The sequence below is a fragment of the Mastigoproctus giganteus genome, chromosome 11 (genome assembly GCF_048544385.1).
Source record: "Mastigoproctus giganteus isolate SK-2022 chromosome 11, ASM4854438v1, whole genome shotgun sequence".
Lineage (NCBI taxonomy): Eukaryota > Metazoa > Arthropoda > Arachnida > Uropygi > Thelyphonidae > Mastigoproctus > Mastigoproctus giganteus.
The window spans coordinates 98,249,232-98,268,468 of record NC_143585.1 but is presented as its reverse complement, the minus strand read 5'-3'; the positions used below and the strand labels follow the sequence as shown (position 1 = coordinate 98,268,468).

Sequence of the window (19,237 nt, the reverse complement as noted above, 5' to 3'; positions counted from 1 at the left end):
AGGTCGACCATCACTAATCTGCCCACCGCTAATTCGGACATGATTTCAAATTTCCCAAGTTGGTGCATCTACCTGCCACTACTGTTTTGGTGGTATTGGTTGCACCATCAGCTGTTTGCACAAACTCATCGGCGTGAAAACATTGGCAAGCCATTCCCACTTGTTTTTCTGCATTTATTATTATAACCTGCTCACATTTAGCCCCAGCCATGGTTCCAATGCATAAAGGAAGTGCCTCTAGTAGTGGAAAGTGCAAACACCGTACGTTGCCCATAACAGATAAAATTGAACTTCTGAAAAAACTCGACAGCGGTGTGTCTGTGAGAAGTTTAACTCTGCATAATTGTAAATTCCAGCAGTTTCTCTCAGTTCCTCTTATTTTACTAATTTTCTTTTAGTCATTCCTTTTTAGATTTTTTTTTTTTTTTTTTTCACAACATACTTGTACAAACTTACGGAAAAACACAACACAATATGATGCATAATACAGCACCCTAACGAACTTGTTTTCACAAAATCTCTAACAATACTGACAAACTTATTGCAATGTTTGAGAGTTTATTTTATCGTAATTACTTTTATTGCAGCGCTCGCCGCACGTGCAATAAACTAATCACAAATGACCTTCATGTGTATGATATAAAAGCATCACACGTACATGGCCGACACGGCCCCTCAAGAAATAAAGTAACTAACATGCGACCACGTTGATCACGTATATGCAACATAAAAATACTTTTTTTTTTTTTTTTTTTTTATATTTTTAGTGAAAAACCGACAACACTGACATTGCAATATTTATTTTAGAATTACTAATCAAATTATTTGCTAAATATGTTTTTTGGCCCCTAGGGAATTTTTTTCTTAAACAAACTTGACAGTCAATGTGTTAAAGGTAGGAGGAGGTGGTTAGCTGTTGAGTAAACTGTATGTGCTAAAATAACCACCGGTGATCAGGCACCCCACTGGTCCCAACGCTGCTGGATTAGTAAGGTCGATCTGTATATGCAATATAAAAATATTAAAAAAATTTATAATACACAGATAAAAATAATTATAGAAAATAATATTTGGTTTTGTAGATTTCTTTCACATTTGCCATTGAAAACAGGCATTAGCATTGGCATACGATGCAAGAAAGTAAGCTTATGCCGCCAAAAAAAAAAAAAAAAAAAATACCCTCCCATTTCACCCCTCCATTTGATCCAAATTCCTGTTCAGCTCAGCCTTAAATTTATTTAGGCTATCTACTTCTACAACAAAAGATGGCAGTCTCTTCCACCAATCAACTACCCGCTAGATAAAGGCAAATTTCTGCACATATTCTACAAAGCCGCCTCCGTAGCCAGGTGGGAAGGAGCAGCAGTGCATAGCAAACGCTTCTTGATTAGACCAGGGTTCGAGCCCATCACCACCAAATACGGAGGATGCGGAAAGGTCAGGGAATGGCCACCACATATTCCTGGAGCAATATGGCCTTAGTTGCTAGTGCTCCTAAAAACCAAGTAACAAACAAACAAACAAACATCTATTCTACAACTGTCTTTCCTCAGTTTGAAATTGTGTCCTCTCAGGTTCTTAATCTGAGCAAGAGGAAGAATCCCATAAGCATTGAGCATGCTCAAACCATTCAAGACTTTATACACCTCAATCAGATCACCTCGTAGGTGCCTACTCTCCAGGCACTGCAATTTGCAGAACTTAAGCCTTTCTTGGTAAGAGCACCCCTTTGTTCCCCACACCAACCTTGTTGCCCTTCTTACTCGTTCCAGCAACTCTACATCCTTCCTAAAAGGCCTCCAGATCTGTACACAGTACTCTAGGTGTGGTCTGTCCATTGCCTTGTATAATGGGATAATCATTGACAAGACTCCATGACCTGCCCTAGCATCCCACCTGCACTGCTCAGAGAACTTCACATTTGACTGCACAATTACCCCAGGTCTTTTTTCACTTTCCACTTCCCTGAGTGTAGTACCACACGGTATGTTTCTCTTCGATTATTGCTACCCATATGTAGTACTTTGCATTTATCAATGTTAAACTTCAGTTGCCACTTCTTAGCCCATTTACCCAACTTATATAGATACAGTTGGAGTAGCATACTGTCTTTACTGTCGTTAACAACCCTGCCAACCTTTATATCATCTGCAAACTTGGACATTAAACCTGATATACTTTCATCAATATCATTGATAAATATACAAAACAACAATGGGCCCAATACTGAACCCTGGAGAACTCCACTAATAACATTTGTCCACAAAGAGCAGTGTCCATTGATTACCACTCTCTGTCATCTCCCACTCAACCATCCTTTTATCCATTGAAGCAACTTACCCTTAATGCCATACCTCTCCAATTTGTACAGCACTCTTCCATGCGCAACAGTATCAAAAGCTTTCCTGAAATACAAGTATATGATATCAAAATTATTTTTGGCATTCAGCTGCTTTGTGACCATATCATAGTATCCAATCAAATTGGTCAGACAAGCCCTCCCTTTAACAAACCCATGCTGTGTCTTAACTATTACTGTAGTCTTGTCTAGATGATCCTGCAATGCTTCTTTAACCAGTGATTCCATTATTTTCCCCAGAACACAAGTTAAACTAACACGTCTATAGTTACTTGTGTCACCTTTTGACCCCCTTTGTGAATTGGTGATACATTTGCACACATCCAGTCCATGGGGACCGCCCCTGAGGCCAAGGAAGCTCTCGTAATTATGTCTAAGGGCTTGATTACTTCCTTTGCTGCCTCCTTTAATATAACTGGATAGAGCCTGTCTGCACCAGGTGCATTTTTTATGTTTAACTTCAACAATTCTTCTCCACTTTGCTCTCAGTTATTACAAAATCACTTAGCTCCCTGTTAGAGTTTGATAAACGTCTGGCACTCCCTTCAGTGAATAACTCCTATGTGAATGTACATGCAAAATACTCATTCAGTTTATCAGCTACCTGAGCATGATCATCAGTAGTCAACCCGTCTGTGTTAAGTGGTCCAATCTGATTCATCCCTTTCTTTCTAAAGTTTACATAAGTAAAGAACTCTTTGCTGTTTTTCTTTGTATCCTTTGCCAAAGATTTCTCGTAATCTGCCTTTGCCTGCTTAACCTCCTTTGCAACTTGATTACAGACTAGTTTATATCTGCCATAGGCTTCTGTGTCACCTGATGTTTTATATGCATCCCATACATTTTTATTCTCAGCCACTTGCCTCATTAATTCATCTGACATCCATTTAGGCCTAAACCTTGAACGGTATTTCTTAGTTGGAATGAAAAGCCTAGTAGCCTCCAAAATTAAGTCCCTGAAGGCTTCCCATTTAGAATTCAAAATTGGTAACATCATCAGTTGATCCCACTGTACAGAATTTAAAAACTATCTGAGACCCCTGTAGTCACCTTTATGAAAGCAAAAGCCCTTCCCTTTAGCCTTGATGGTAGTTACATCTTTAAGTAATTCTCACATCAGTACATTGTGATCATTCTCACCCAGTAGTTCCTTTATCTGCAAATTCTTAATGAATGAATAATCACTGATGATAATCAGATCAAGAGTATTACACCCTCTGGTTGTCTCTCAAACATGTTGCTGTAGAAAACAGTCATCCAATAAACGCACAAAATATTGCTAGTGTGTGACTGACCAACCCACAAGTTCCGGTCAGTGTCTGGAAAGTTAAAATCCCCCATTATAAGACATTCTGATATACTGGCCCACTCTATTTCTCTGCACAATTGCTCATTATACTCAGCAGATTCATTAGGCCCATAACTCACACCTGCTCTCATATTTTCCTTTCCCAGTGCTTATGTCACACCAAACAGACTCAACATTGCATTGTCCACCTACATCAATTTGATGCACTTCCTTAGATTTATAATCAGTTATGCATAAAAATTCTCTGTGGTTGGGCATACTTTGGAAGGATTGAAATATTTGGATGTAACACTAACCAAGTATTTCTAATCATAAAGAGTTTTAGGAATTACACTCTCCATTTACATTCATATGCTGGTGCCTCCGTAGCCAGGTGGGAAGGAGCAGCAGCAGTGCATAGCACACACTTCTTGATTAGACCGGGGTTCGAGCCCGTCACCACCAAATATGGAGGATGCGGAAAGGTCAGGGAATGACCTTCCCGTATATTCCCGGAGCAATATGGCCTTAGTTGCTAATGCTCCTAAAAACCAAATAACAAACAAACAAACAACATTCATATGCTGAGGAAGGACGAACCTAACTGTAATGAATGCTCTGATTATATTTTTTAATATTCAACTTAGTGCTACATTTAAGGCTTTAGTTTTTTAATAACACTTAGTTTCATTTCATCATGCCTCATGCTAAAAGTTTCCTGTAAACGTATTATAATCACTAGAAAACAAATTATTCTTCTTTACTTTTTTTTTTTATAAATTTCGCCTATTATAAAAACAAGAACATTTTGACATTTTTATAATCATACCACTGAAATTGCTCAAGCCATGAAGAAACAAATCCTTTGTATGATTATTTCATACTATAAAAATAAACTGGCATTGATTATTACTAGGAGTTGAATTCCTGTATAGTTCACACCTTTAACCTGGCGATTATTTTTGAGGGGCATAAGTTTCATCCCTCAAAAATAGCATTCCCGCATTAGCCATTAATCAATGATTAAAAATCTGAATTTTTTTTTTTTTCTATCATCATAAATATATTAAAACTTTAGTGGAATAGTTTCTGAAGTGATTTTTTTTTTTTTTTTTCATACAGAAATTGTACACTGCCTTTACAACTATTTGGTTTTGGCTTGAAGAGTAGCATGGCACCAGATAAGCTGTGTTTGTCTAGTACATGCAACTTGTCAGTGCTGTGTTTGTTTATAGATACAGGTTAATTGTTTTTACCTCTTCAAAATGTTCAAAAAATATCTACTAGTCTTACCCTAATTATTTTTGAAAGATTTATTATTGTTGTCACATATTAAAGAGAATACAAATCTCAATATTCTCTGAAAATGATATTCCTGTGCAGGAAGCAATGTACATAATTCCAAATTTTGCACTGTAAAGCTTGCCAGATTGAACTAAATTTTGAAATAACCCTGAAAAATGGAAGGAACTAATAACATTTTTTTTTTTTTTAATGAAGACCCCTAAGCACAAGAGATATTAGAACCTATAGTACTTAGCCATGTATGGGCTTAAAGTTGAGAAGATGAAGGAAGATACTTGTTGCCGTTAGACTTGAATTTCTGTAGGTTGTAATTTTCAGGAAATATGTATGAAGCGGGGGGGGGGGGGTTTCCAGAAAACAGAAGTTGAAGGAATAAATCATGAAGATGAAAAGTTGGTTCTGTGAGTTTAAAGTTGGACAGTAAAACGATGCGGACTGGTTGCAGCATGTGTTTTGTCTGGTTTGGAAGAGAGAGCAGGAATTATAGAAGCCAATTCAGAAGAAAAGTGGCCATATAAGTATCTATAGAAAAGGCATGCAGCAGAAACATAATGTCTATGTGAGTGAGAGAGAAAGAGAGAGAGAGTGGAGAGGCTTTGTTAGAGAGGGATCATTAATTAATGTAACTGCCCTCCTTTGAATTGAATCTAAAAGTCTAAGAGAGGTTTTAGGGGCACCATCCCAGATGTAGAAACAGTATTCCATGGTAGGGCAGATTTGTGATTTGTACAAAGTAAACAGCTATTTGGGAAAATAGCTGAGAAAGGTGAGAGTGAAAGAGAAAACCCAGTTTTTTAGATGCAGAGAAAACAATGTTTGTGATGTGCTTATACCAAGATGTAGTAGAAGTCAGGGTAATCCCTAATAGAAATATGTGATCTTGTCTAGAAAGCTGAATGTCATTCAAAGATAAGCATAGGAGCAGAAGAAACCTTTTTGCAAAACGTAAGACAGGACTGAGTTTTAGAAGGATTGAAATCAACTAAATTATCTTTGCCCCATTAAAGAATTACCTGGAGATAATCATACCAGGAGTTGGTAGTGGATATTCGAGAAGTTTAAGCTGTTTGTGCTGGGCAAGATTTCTCAAACTGTGGAATGCAATGTGCTGTCATCAGCAAAACTATGGATAAGTTTTCCAGTCAGTGGGAAAAGGTCATTAATATGCAAAAGGAAAAGAGTGGGAGAAAAAAATGAACCTTGGGGAACTCCAGCATTGGTGGAAGAGTAGAAGACAGAGAGAACTCTACCATCACTGATAGTGAACAGTTGGAGAGAAAACTGGATACCTAAATACAAAAAACAATTGGCAAACCATTAGATGGAAGCTTATGGTTTGTCAACTGTTTTTTGTATTTTGGTATCCAGTGAAAGTTTTTTATGCCAAACAGGATCAAAAGCCTTTGAAATGTTAAGAGCAACTGCTTGAGTTTCACCAAACTTTTCGATTGAGTTTGTCTATAGATGGGTAATGTAAACAAGAATATCACCAGTGGATTGATAGTGATAGAATCCATATTGGCGATCATTGATCATATGGAAATTCTAGATAGTTTAGGAGTTGACGGTTAATAGATTTCTCCATTACTTTGGATAGAGTAGAAGTAAGTGCAGTGGGGATAGTATTTGGATGGGAGGCATTTGTTATCCTTTTTAGGAACTGGCTGGATATGTGCAAATTTCCAAGCAGAAGGGAAAAGACCTGGGAAATAAGAGTGTGAAAAAAGGCAACACAGAACAGGAGTAATTTCAGAAGCATAAGTTTTGAGAACAGGTGGAGGAAATAAATACCCTCAGGATCTGGAGCTTTCTTACCATCAAGGTTGTTCAAAATCCTACTGATGTCCTTTTGACAGAAGACCACAGGAGGCATTGAATGGAGTGTACCTGGAATGGTGGCAGGTGGTTTACCAATATCTTCAGTACACTAGTTGGAGACAAGTAGGATACTAGTAGTTCAGCTTTATCTTTGGCTGAAGTGGCAATAGTACTATGTGGTTTTGACAGATTTGGAATAGAGATGGGAAAAAGTTGTGAACAATAGCTTTGGCAAAAGAAATGCTCATCTATCCTTTGGACAAGAAGCAAGCTTCCTACTCTTAGCCTGTTTGAATTCTAGTTTGGACTGATTAATAACTGCTTAACAGTTGTTGCAAGCTTTTGTGTAGGCACAAAATGAATCTGGAGATTTGAATGCAAGCCAATTGCAATATGCAACATTCTTATCTTGAACAGCCTTAGCACATATATGGGAAAACCAAGGTTTAGATAAAGGACAAGATTTTAAGGCGGAGTGTGGAATAATGTATTTCTGCCCTACAAGAATAATTTCACTGAAAAATCTGAGTAAATGTTGACATCAGAAGATTTGAAACAGTAATCTGACCAAGGAAAAGAAGAAAAGAAATCTCACAGCTCATCCCATTCTGCATTCTTGTAATGTCAAACAACACAAGGTTGAGATTGGCTATGAGAGAAAGGTTCCATTGGAGAAGAGACCATTACCAAGTTTTGATCTGAGGTGCCTAGAGGACCACTCACCTTGACCATGTACTTAGAAGTATTGTTTCCTAGAAAAAGCTCAAGAATGTTGACTGTGTGGTTAGGATTGTCTGGTATTCTGCTAGATAAAAGAACAATCTGTGTGATGTCATTAATAATTGCAAAAGCCTCAGCATCTTGACAGCTGGATCGATGAGACTAGAAAACAGAAGCCAGCTGGAGTTGTGTACATTAAAGTCATCCAAGAAAAATTACTTCATTGTTAGAAAAGTTGAACTGGAGAAAGTCAAGTTTCAGAGAGGAAGTCAAAGATTTCCAAGCGATTAGTGGAGTTGAGAGAATGATAGAGGCAACAGATGAATTTGACAGAATAGGGCTGAGAGATTTTAAGCCAGACATGATTGAAAAGAGGAGATTCCAAATTACTAAGTGTCTGACAGTGAATATCAGGATGGACATATGCACAGGTACTATCTTTGAAGCGAAAGGAATGATGCAGCAAATAATTAGGGCAGCTGAGATGAGCAGTGGTTGAATCCACTAATAATTGAGATTCTGTCAGAAAACGTATGTGGGGTTTGGTAGACCATAATTGTAAATGGACATTATTGAGACTGGAACTGAGAATACGTATGTTTGTAAAATGAACAAGGAAGTGTTTTGGAGGTTTATTTCTTTTCACAGATTAGTTTGTTCTATTAGTTTGACTATTCATGATGTATTCAGTAGTAAGAAAAGGTAAGGGAGGACATGTTGTATGAAGTAATGAAGTTTTTGGATATGGCGGACATGTGGCATGAATATACCCAGCTCCTTGATACAATGTACCTGAACAATACCCACACATACACATTACTCAGGCGTCCTCCAGTCACTATCTGGCAGAGTAGAGGCAGTGAAATTATGCACTAGCTGGTTTTAGTGAATGCTGTTTTAGTGAACTATCTAGCAGCTGGCCTGCGAATGCTGTTTTAGAGCTGTACCCTTGAAATGTGGCTCCTCCGTAGCCAGGTGGGAAGGAGCAGCAGTGCGTAGCACACGCTTCTTGATTAGACCAGGGTTCGAGCCCGTCACCACCAAATACGGAAGATGCGGAAAGATCAGGAAATGACCACCGCATATCCCCGGAGCAATATGGCCTTAGTTGCTGATGCTCCTAAAAATCCAAACAACAACAACCTTGAAATGTAAGGAAGATTGGTTCTTGCCATTATGTCCATCCTAACCACAAAAGACATCAATTATACTGCTTGATGAGAGATCAGGGGGAGGGGGGTGATTGAGTGAATATATGAATATATATTCAAATATTCATGCATTTATAGTGTTAGTAGCAGAGAATAACATGAATATATATATATATAATGTGTTTTTATTTTTTTAGTAGTTTTTATACATAATGAGCACAAATATATGCATGGGGCATGTTGAAATTTTGTGCACTTAACAGTATTTTAAACTGAAAAATGGAGGTGATTATGAGACTTATGTTTCTATTTTATAATTTTCTGCTGAATTAGTATTTTGTTTTTTGAAAATAAAAGGTGTAATACACAGCATGTTTTGAAATTTTAATTTTTTATTAAAACTTTAAGTTACATGTAATAAGTATTTCAATTCATTAAAAGCATTGTTCAAGCAGAATTAAAAAAAAAAAAAAAAAAATTTTCCAGAAATTACCCCTGCAGTAGTTGGCTCCTCCGTAGCCAGGTGGGTAGGAGCAGTAGTGCGTAGCACATGCTTCTTGATTAGACCGGGGTTCGAGCCTGTGACCACCAAATACGGAGGATGCTGAAGGTCAGGGGAATGACCACCACATATTCCCAGCCCGGATAAAGGGTGCGGGTTGGCGTCGGGAAGGGCATCCGGCTGTAAAAATTGCATGCCAAAACAATAAAAACGCTGACCCCATATAATAATGGGAAAAGGCAAGGACAAAAAAAAAAAAAACCTGCAGTAGTTGCATCCCTGACTGTGACAAAAATGGTCTGACTACACTTGACAAGTGAAAACTTTCTTTTTCATTTCTGGAAATGTTTATGGGGTTTTTGAATTCTGCTTGCAGTATATCAATATTTTAACTTTTCTTAATGGATTGCATTACTTATTTTATAGATTTTTTAGTTTTTAATAAAGAACAAAATATTTAAAAACTGCCAGTTTTTTACACCTTTTATTTTCAAAAAAAAAAAAAAATTAATTCTGTTGGAAATTAAAAAAAGAACATTATAGACATAAAATATAAAGATGGAGCTACTAATTTCTTCTATTTTCCAATTTAAAAAACATTAAATGTGTGAAATTTAAAACATGCACATGTGTATATATTTCTTCTTATTATATGGGTATATTAAATATTATTATTAACTTTCATTTTTAGTTTTTTCAAAATTTATTTCAAATTTAGCACACCATGAAGTGCACAAAATTTGAATATTAAGCATGTTGCTAATTCTCTATGCTTAGTGTTATTGCTTTCTGTGTTTATTCAAAAGGATAACAAATATTTCAATTGAATCTTTCAAAAATATGTATTTTATAACTATTAGAAACCATTAATAATTGTTAGATCATGTGGGAGAGTTTTATAAATAATTTGAATTAGAAACAAGCCATTTCATATAATACTCTATCCTGAGTGATTATCGTTATCCATGTTTTGTGCATATTGTTCAAAAAAATTATTTTTAAAAATGAATGTTTCAAATAAATCTTTTAAAAAGATGTAGTTTACAACTTTTAGAAACCATGTAAAAGTAGATCATATGGAAGAGTTTTATAAATAACTTGAAAACAAACACTTGAGCTTTATAGCATCAGTAGCAGTTAATTTTGTATGGTAGCTTTACTACAACTTAAAACTCAGAACAAAAATGGTGCCACTGCACCTGCTGCTTGCACTCATGCTATAACTCTAGGGAAACAATAAATAAAAATTTAGAAACAATAACAAATAAAAATTTGTCTATATATATAACTGTACAGAAATTGCAGATTTTCATCTTCAGCCAACAGTTAACCAGGCTCGTTATTTACAAGTTACATCTCACAGATGTAGTGCTGCAACTGTGGAGTTAAAAAGAAAATTTGCACCTCTCAAGTATCTCATATCACATTTAGTAGAACTGAGAGCGCCATTGTCGAGTTAACAGAGGTATATGATTTATGCTTGTAGCAATTCAAGAGCATAATAAGTAGTAAATATTGTATATCACTAAATGCACACTTTACTTCACATTTTTCACTTTTAGGTTACAGACATGTTCGGCTAAGGAACATACAGAACCTTCCTCTCCATCTTTCTTCTTTATTTATTTATTCTTCCTTTGAAGAAGAGGGAATGGAGCTACCACAGATGAATGGTGACATTACAGATGTGACTGGAGCTGGACATATGGGAAAGAAAGTAAAGGGAAAAAATCGTGATATGTACACTGATACTTTAAAAAGTGAAAAAAAAGAAGTAAGGAAGATTTTTAATACACATGATTTATAGCTGTTTAAGTTATTAGTGAACTAGATATAAGTTAGTGCTTAAGCATCTGTAGCACTTGACCCAATTGAATTTGTATTATGAGGCATCATTCCATTACAACTCTTGTGAAATCAGCGAGTTGTCTGTCTGTCTTCCATACTTTGTATAACTAACACTTTCTCAATATAAAGGACTATTGTTACTTATTCTCAGTGGGTACAACCACCTCATTGGCCGTTTCAGGGCTGGTTGGCCTCTTCTTGGTGTGTGGGTACCCACCGACTCACCAAGGAGGGGCCAACCTGGTGGCATAAAGGCATCTGTGAAATAAATTCACAACCCCAGTTGTGAATTTATTTTACAGTATGAGAGATGCCGAAAGGTGTGTAGTTAAAACCTAAAATAATCTTTAAAGCATGAAGCTTCAAACTGCAGAAATTCATTGTGAAGGATATTACAGTATGAGATGTAACATAATGATTCTTATAATAAAACTTTGGTTGGTTTAACTGCTGTAGACATGATGCTTAAAGACTAACTTATATGTAAATGTATTTATGCAGTTTGAAGCCTTGTGCTTTCAAGATTGTTTTGTTTTAACTATACACCTTTTGATATCTCTCATTTGTGAAATAAATTCACAACTAAGCTGTTAGCTTTTACACCACTGGTTGCCCCTCCTCTCATTGAGAATGGGCCATCTAGCCCTGAAACAGCCATCTAGGTAATGTTATAACATTTTAAAAAAGTAACAATATTCTTCTCTATTGAGGAAGCATTACTAATTATTAAAGTATAAAAAATAGGCAACTCATTGTGAAAGATTTCACAATATGAGATGTAATGTAACGATGCCTCTCTTGATACAGCTTTAGTTGGTTCAACTGCTTTAGACATGATAACTTAGTAGTTGAATTTCTGCAGTTTAAAGCCTCATGCTCTAAAGTTTTTTGTGTTATTAGTGAATTATATTAATTTTTTAGATTTAAAAATTTAGATGATACATGGCTGAGCTCGGCATATATAGGAGTAAATCATATCCAAGTCTACTGTATGCTATTGGAATCTCTTCCCTGCAATTAAATGATCTAAGGTTTCTGTCATTATTAGTAATGAAAAATATTGTAAGAAAACAAGCTTATACAGCATTAGCAAAAAAAAAAAAAAAAAGCAACACTTTCCATATAAACTGTTCATCCATTCTAATAGTTTGTCTAGTGCTTCTTTGAATTTATTCAAACTATCCCCCTCAACAACACCAAATGGGAATTTGTTCCAACAATCAACCATCCACTGGTGAAGGCACATTTTTGTACATCTACTCTGCAATCATCCTTCCTCAGTTTGAATTTATGCCCCCTCGTGTGTGGGGGGGCAAGAGAAAGGATTCTATCAGCATCAAACTTAATCAATCCATTCATAGACTTAAACACCTCATCAGATCTCCTCACAGGTGCTTAGTCTGCAGGCTCTGCAGTTTGCAGAACTAAGGCCATTCCTGGTAAGAGTACCAGGAATGGTACTCTCTTAATTCTAATTAAACTTAATTCTGTTACTCTCTCTACACTCACTCCAACAGATCCACATCCTTCCTAAAATGAGGCCTCCTCTTATTCAGTACCTGAGATGTGACCTAACCATTACCTTATCATCATCATCATCATCAGCCATTTTCAATCCACTGCAGGATGAAGGCCTCTCCAGCAACTTTCCAGTTCCTTCTGTTTTGAGCACTGGCCATCCATTTACTACCCAAAAACTCATGAATTTCATCTATCCATCTCCGCCTTTGTCTTCCAGGTTTTCTTCTAGCTCCTCTTGGATACCATTCTGTTATTCATTGCCTTATACAATAGGATAATCATCTCCTTATCACTACTGTCAAAAATCTGGTTTATCATTTACAAAACCCCATGAACTGGCCTGGGAGCCTGTGTACACTACTCACAGAACTTCATATCTGACCACACAATTATGCCGGGTCTTTTTCATTTTCTATTCCCCATGAGTATGTTACCTTACAGCCAGTATGTTAATTTGGGATTACTACTCTCCTATATGAAGTACCTTGCATCTATGTCATAATTCAGTTGCTACTTAGCCCATCTACCTGATTTGTCCAGATCTTATTTCAGTAGCATACCCAGAATACTGTGTTTAACTAATCTACCAATCTTTGCATCACCTGCAAACTTAAGACATCAAGCCTAATATGCCTTCATTAGTATCATTAATAAATATAGAACACAACAGGAATGGGCCCAGCACTTGAACCCTGGAGGACTTCGCTAATAGTGTTAGTCCAAGAAAAGCAGAGACTATTGATAATCCCCTCTCAGTCTCTGCTCATTCACCCACTCCTTTATCCATACCAGTAATTTGCCATTAATGCCACACTGCTCTAATTTGTACAGCAGTCTTTTATGTGCAACTGTATCAAAAGTTTTCCTGAAATCCAAGTATATGATGTCAAAATTACTTTTTGTATCCAGTTCCCTTGTTACAGTCATAGTATCGAATCAAATTGGTTAGAATAACCTTTAACAAATCCATGTGTGACAACAGTATAACTGCATTCCTATTCAGATGGCCCTGCATTACTTCTTTAACCAGTAACTCAATTGTTTTTCCTGGAACAGCAGTCCAGCTAACAGGTCTGTAATTACTCGTGTGCCCTTTGAATCTCCCTTGTGAATTGGTGATAGATTTACACATCTCTAGTCCACAGGACCATTGCATGTATGGGCACATGAGAGAAAACAGGTGTTCATTCAGAGCAGCCCTCTTGCTTGTTGTAACAAGTAAAAGCTTAGTGTGCACATGTTCAGAAGATGTAATCCCCCTCTCACAATTTTTCAGCCACCACTATGCATTCAAGAATTAAGATCATTCACTGACTTTTTCTTGATCAATATACTTTACCATGATATGTGTCAGTTAATTGTTCCTTATCTTACTTCCTTAAAGTGAATATTTTCACTTCTGGCACTAGTATGTAATGGCTGCCTTGCCCTCCACTGTGCATATGTATAAACGTTTAATAATTCTTCTGTTTCAGGCCCCAAGGGCCAATCAGTATTAATGACTGTAGTGCCTATTCTTACTGATTATCCAGTACACTTAACTGTAAATATATTTCCTTGATTTTCACAAGTAAATTTACTCCTGAGTATCTGAATTAATAATAATTATATATTATATCCTATAAACAAAAGTCACCTTTCTTAAACTTTTTTATTTTTGTTTAAAGTGAACCTTTTTTCTCCACTTTTTTTCTCCACTCTTTCTTCCACAAGGTGGGCTAGTAACCCAGGAGAAAAAGACAATTTCCTGGCCCAAAAAGAGAAGAGCATGAATAACACAAAACTTATTTCTCTGGTCTGCAAGATGCAATGCAGACATCTAAGAAAAAAGATGTGACCACCTCAGGAATGCTAAAGTGTCAGAAAACTGACAAAAAACTGGCTCAGAAATGTATATCCAATTCCTACTTCAGGTGCCTCCATAGCCAGGTGGGAAGGAGCAGCAGTGCGTAGCACACGCTTCTTGATTAGACCGGGGTTCGAGCCCGTCACCACCAAATACGGAGGATGCGGAATGGTCAGGGAATGACCACCGCATATTCCCGGAGCAATATGGCCTTAGTTGCTAATGCTCCTAAAAACCAAATAACAATAACGATTCCTACTTTCTTGATCATGTGTTCTTATTGCAAAAATTCTGTTGACAAACTTCTCCATTCAGAATTCAGAAGGAACTGGAAAGCATAGCTAGATCTTTTTCTTGGATTTCTCCGTTGTATAAACTGTTATCCTCAATCTAACTTTTTTCTTTTTTTTTTTTTTTATATTTTAATTTTGTTCCTCCACTCTTTTTTAACTCACCTCCCAGTCTCCATTCTTCGATTTCCTCTTTTCCATAGCTGCCGTCACTCCCTCCATTATAAATTTTCTGATTCTTTTATGTATTAGTATGGAAACCCTGCCTTGGCTCTCCTTTTTCTATCAACACTACTCCACAGATGGGCATACTCTCCAATCATTTCCTCACCGCTTCCTTTCTTCTTTGTTTCTGACAAATCACATCCATTCCTAATTCATTTGATTCCAATAAAACTTGATCTTGGCTTGTATTTAAACCCTGTACATTCCAGCATCCAATATTTAAAATCCATTTACCTTTTCCAGTTCATCTCCAAGTTTTCTATCTGGCTTTGTCTTTGTTAAGTCTTTTAGCATTGCTAAGTTTTTATAGTGAATGGGAAGCTAGCCCATCGCATCTAAGAGAGATACCCTGGAGGGCCAGGGTACCTCTCTTAGTCTGGCTCCTCGCTATAGATCTGCCCGACCTGGGTGGCTCTACTGGTAGCATGCTAGTGCCAATATAGCTCTATAATTCATTGAAGCACACCAGCCTCCCCACTAACGACAAGGTGGAGATACCTGTGGGGGCGATATCTGTAAAAAAAGACCCAGGTCGAGAAATATCCTCAGCGAAACCTGTAGTGCAAAACATTTTGACGGGTTTTTGAACATAGTTGGTACATTTCACTGGGAATACTGGTACCCACATGCAGTGCTTTGTATTTGTCAATGTTAAACTTCAGTTGCCACTCCTCAGCCCATCTACCCACCTTTTCTAGATCCTGTTGCAGTAGCATACTGTCATTACTGCCAACCTTTCTATCATCTGCAAACTTGGACATTAAGCCTGTTATACCCTTGGCAATATCATTGATAAATATACAGAACAACAGTGGGCGCCCAACACTAAACTCTGGGGGACTCCACTAATAACATTAGTCCAAAAAAAAAAAAAGAGCAGTGTCCATTGATTACCACTCTCATTCTTGTCCCACTCAACCATCCTTTTATCCATTGTAGCAACTTGCCCTTAATGCCATTTGTACAGCAATCTTCCATGTGCAACAGTATCAAAAGCTTTCCTGAAATCCAAGTATATGATATCAAAATTATTTTTTGCATCCAATTCCTCTGTGGATCTGTCTGTTAAGGGGTAGCCCTTAACAAACCTGCATCTCAGTTATTACTGCAGTCTTCTCTAGATGATCCTGCAATGTTTTTTTAACTAGTGACTCCATTATTTTCCCCCGGAACAGAAATTAAACTAACAGGTCTGTAGTTATTAAGGTGGTAGATGACTTTCATCAACCGGTGAAATACCACCACTTTGCTTATTGGAGGCTTGAAGTGGTGAAACCCATGTTTAGTCTCTTGAGCAAAGTTTCCGGTATCCCCCCCCCCATACTTCTCCTTCAACCCATGCAGGGTACTAAATACTATAGGTTTTGATAACTTTCGTGTTTGTGGTTTTCATAAAAAAAAAAAAAAAAAAAATTTGTGTCACCCTTTGTGAATTGGGGATAAATTGCAAATCTCCAGTCCATGGGGGACCTCCCCTGAGACCAAGGATACTCTCATAATTATGGCTAAGGATTTGCTTGCTTCTTTTGCCACCTCCTTTAATATAACTGGATAGATCCCATCCACTCCAGATGCCTTTCTTATGTTTAACTTCAACAATTTCTCCTCCACTTTGCTCTCAGTTATTACAAAAGCAATTAACTCCCTGTTAGAGTTGAATAAGCTTCTGTCCTCTACTTCCCTACAGAATTTCTCATGTGTGAATGTAGATGCAAAATGCTCATTCAGTTTTTTAGTTATCTGAGCAGGATCATCAATTTCGAATAATCAATATTAAGTGGGCTAATCTGATTCATCCCTTTCCTTCTAAAGTTTACATAAGTAAAGAAATCTTTTCTGTTTTTCTTTGCATCCTAGCCAAAGATTTCTCGTAATGTGCCTTCGCTCTCGTAACTTCCTTTGTAACTTGATTGCAGACTAGCTTATATCTACCGTAGGCTTCAATGTCATGTGATAATTTGTATGCATCCCATGCATTTCTCTTTTCTATTACGAGTGTCATTAGTTTGTATGACGTCCATTTAGGCCTAAACCTTGAACAGTATTTCTAAGGGAACAAAGAGCAACCCTTTGTTCCCTTCACTAATCTTGTTGCCCTTCTCTGTACTCGTTCCAACAGCTCTACATCCTTCTGAAATTGAGGCCTCCAGACATGTATACAGTACTCAAGGTGTGGTCTGACCCATTGCCTTATACAAGGGGATAATCACCTCCTTATCCCTGCTAAAAAAAATTCCTGTATATCATTGACAAGACACCATGAGCTACTCTTGCAGACCGTCTGCACTGCTCAGAAAACTTCATATCTGCCTGCACAATTACCCCAGGTCCTTTTCATTCTCTACCACTGTCAGTGTAGTACCACAGAGTTGATACGTTACTCTGGGGTTACTGCTTCTCATATGTAGTACTTTACATTTGCCAATGTTAAACTTCATTTGCCACCTCTCAGCCCATCTGCTCAACTTTTCTAGATCCTGTTGCAGCAGTGTACTGTCATTAGTGTCATTAACAACCCTGCCAACCTTCGTATCGTCTGCAAACTTGGACATTAAGCCTGATATACCATCATCAATATCATTTATAAATACAGAAAACAACAATGGACCCAACACTGGACCCTGAGGGACTCCACTAATAACATTAGTTCACGATGAGCAGTGTCCACTGATTACCACTCTCTGTCTTCTCCCACTCAACCATCCCTTTATCCATAGCAGCAATTTGCCTCCAGTGCCACACTGCTCCAATTTGTTCTGCAGTCTTCCATGTGCAACAGTATCAAAAGCATTTCTAAGATCCAAATATATGATATCAAAGTTATTCCCTGCATCCAGTTCCTCTGTGACCACATCATAGTATCCAATCAAATTGGTCAGGCAAGACTTTCCCTAAACAAAACCATGCTGTGTCCGAGCTATAACTGAAGTCTTGTCTAGATGATCCTCCAGTGCTTCTTTAACTAGTGCCTCCTTTAATTTTCCTGGAACAGAAGTTAAACTAACAGGTCTATAATTACTTGTGTTGCCCTTTGATCCTCCTTTGTGAATTGGGGGCACATTTGTACATCTCCAGTCCATTGGTACCTCCTCTGAATCCAAAGAAGCTCTCATAATTATGGCTAAGGGTTTGCTTACTTCCTTTGCTGCCTCCTTTAATATAACTGGATAGATTCCATCCACCCTGGGTACCTTTTTTTATGTTTATCTTCAACAATTTCGCCTCCACTTTCCTCTCAGTTTTTAAAAAATCATCTAGCTCAGCTAGACGATTTTGTAATAACTGAGAGGAAAGTAAGACCAAGTGCAAGTATACATGCACTTGGTCTTACTGTTAGTTTCCTTAACACAGCCCATGTTTTTACTTGTTTCATGATGACTCTCCGCAGTTCCAGAATTCCCTAGAAATTGCTTTCTAGGTGGCTGCTGATTCTAATAGAAGCAGTGCAAGAATCACTTCCACCTCTTTCTGTGACTATTGTTAATCTACTAGTTTGTGAATCCCCCCCCTAAGCTGACAGTTTTCCGACCCACTTAACACTTCTCGATATCATCAGCATATATTCTTGCACCCTTTCTGTTTAAGTATATCCCATCCTTGTAGAAGCAGTCTCTCCTGTTAACAAGCACAGACCACACTGAGAAAAATTCTACCCCATGAGCATTTCACAATCTCTCCAGGGCCGAATGGATTGACATGGCTCTCATCATATACTCCTTCATGTTGTTTCTTGGCAGAATTGCATAGTTTCAATTTTAATCCTAACTCGCGACTTTTTTTTCAACGTTTCCTGTACTTGTTAAGTTAGTTCGCAGATCTCCTATTCTTAATATCATTAGTGGCAACGTGAACAACAATATCACCTTTTGTGCCCTTAAAAGATCATATATGCTCTACAACATCAATTTTTGCCCCTGGCAGACATACCCTTGTCCTATTACACCTATCCTTTTTTGCATAATATATTTCCTGTTTCCCTGACAGTCGAGTCACCAACAGTGACTATCTCCTTTGGGACCGGCGCACTCTGCCTTGAAGATTGCTGCTGTGTTGTTCATTGTGATCACTTTGCCATAGCTGGTCTAGCACAGTTGGCTGCAAAAATTTGTCTTCAAATTACACAGTCATTTGTGCTGACAGAGAACCAGTGCAACTTTCTGATATAAAACAGTCCTGATCGAAATGAAAAAAGGTCACTTACTTCATATGGATTTTTAACAACTACCGATGAGCCATTGTTTAAGAGGAAAACAAATTAAAAGCTTGGTATCCTCCTCTGCCATTGGTAAAATTTTGGCACTCCAGTTCACTGTTACTGTCGAATGCAGTGAGCAAAAATTTTGAGAAATACAGCCAAAGCAGAT

At 37.4% G+C, this 19,237-nt stretch overlaps 1 protein-coding gene across 1 annotated transcript in view; it reads left to right on the top strand.

Annotated features, from left to right (window-relative positions):
* LOC150078287 (uncharacterized) overlaps positions 1–19,237 on the top strand; it is a 910,840-nt gene that overhangs the window by 756,159 nt on the left and 135,444 nt on the right. Inside the window, 1 exon segment of the mRNA XM_090384522.1 lies at positions 10,706–10,917. Within this exon segment, the coding sequence (XP_090240648.1) occupies positions 10,706–10,917 (212 nt within the window).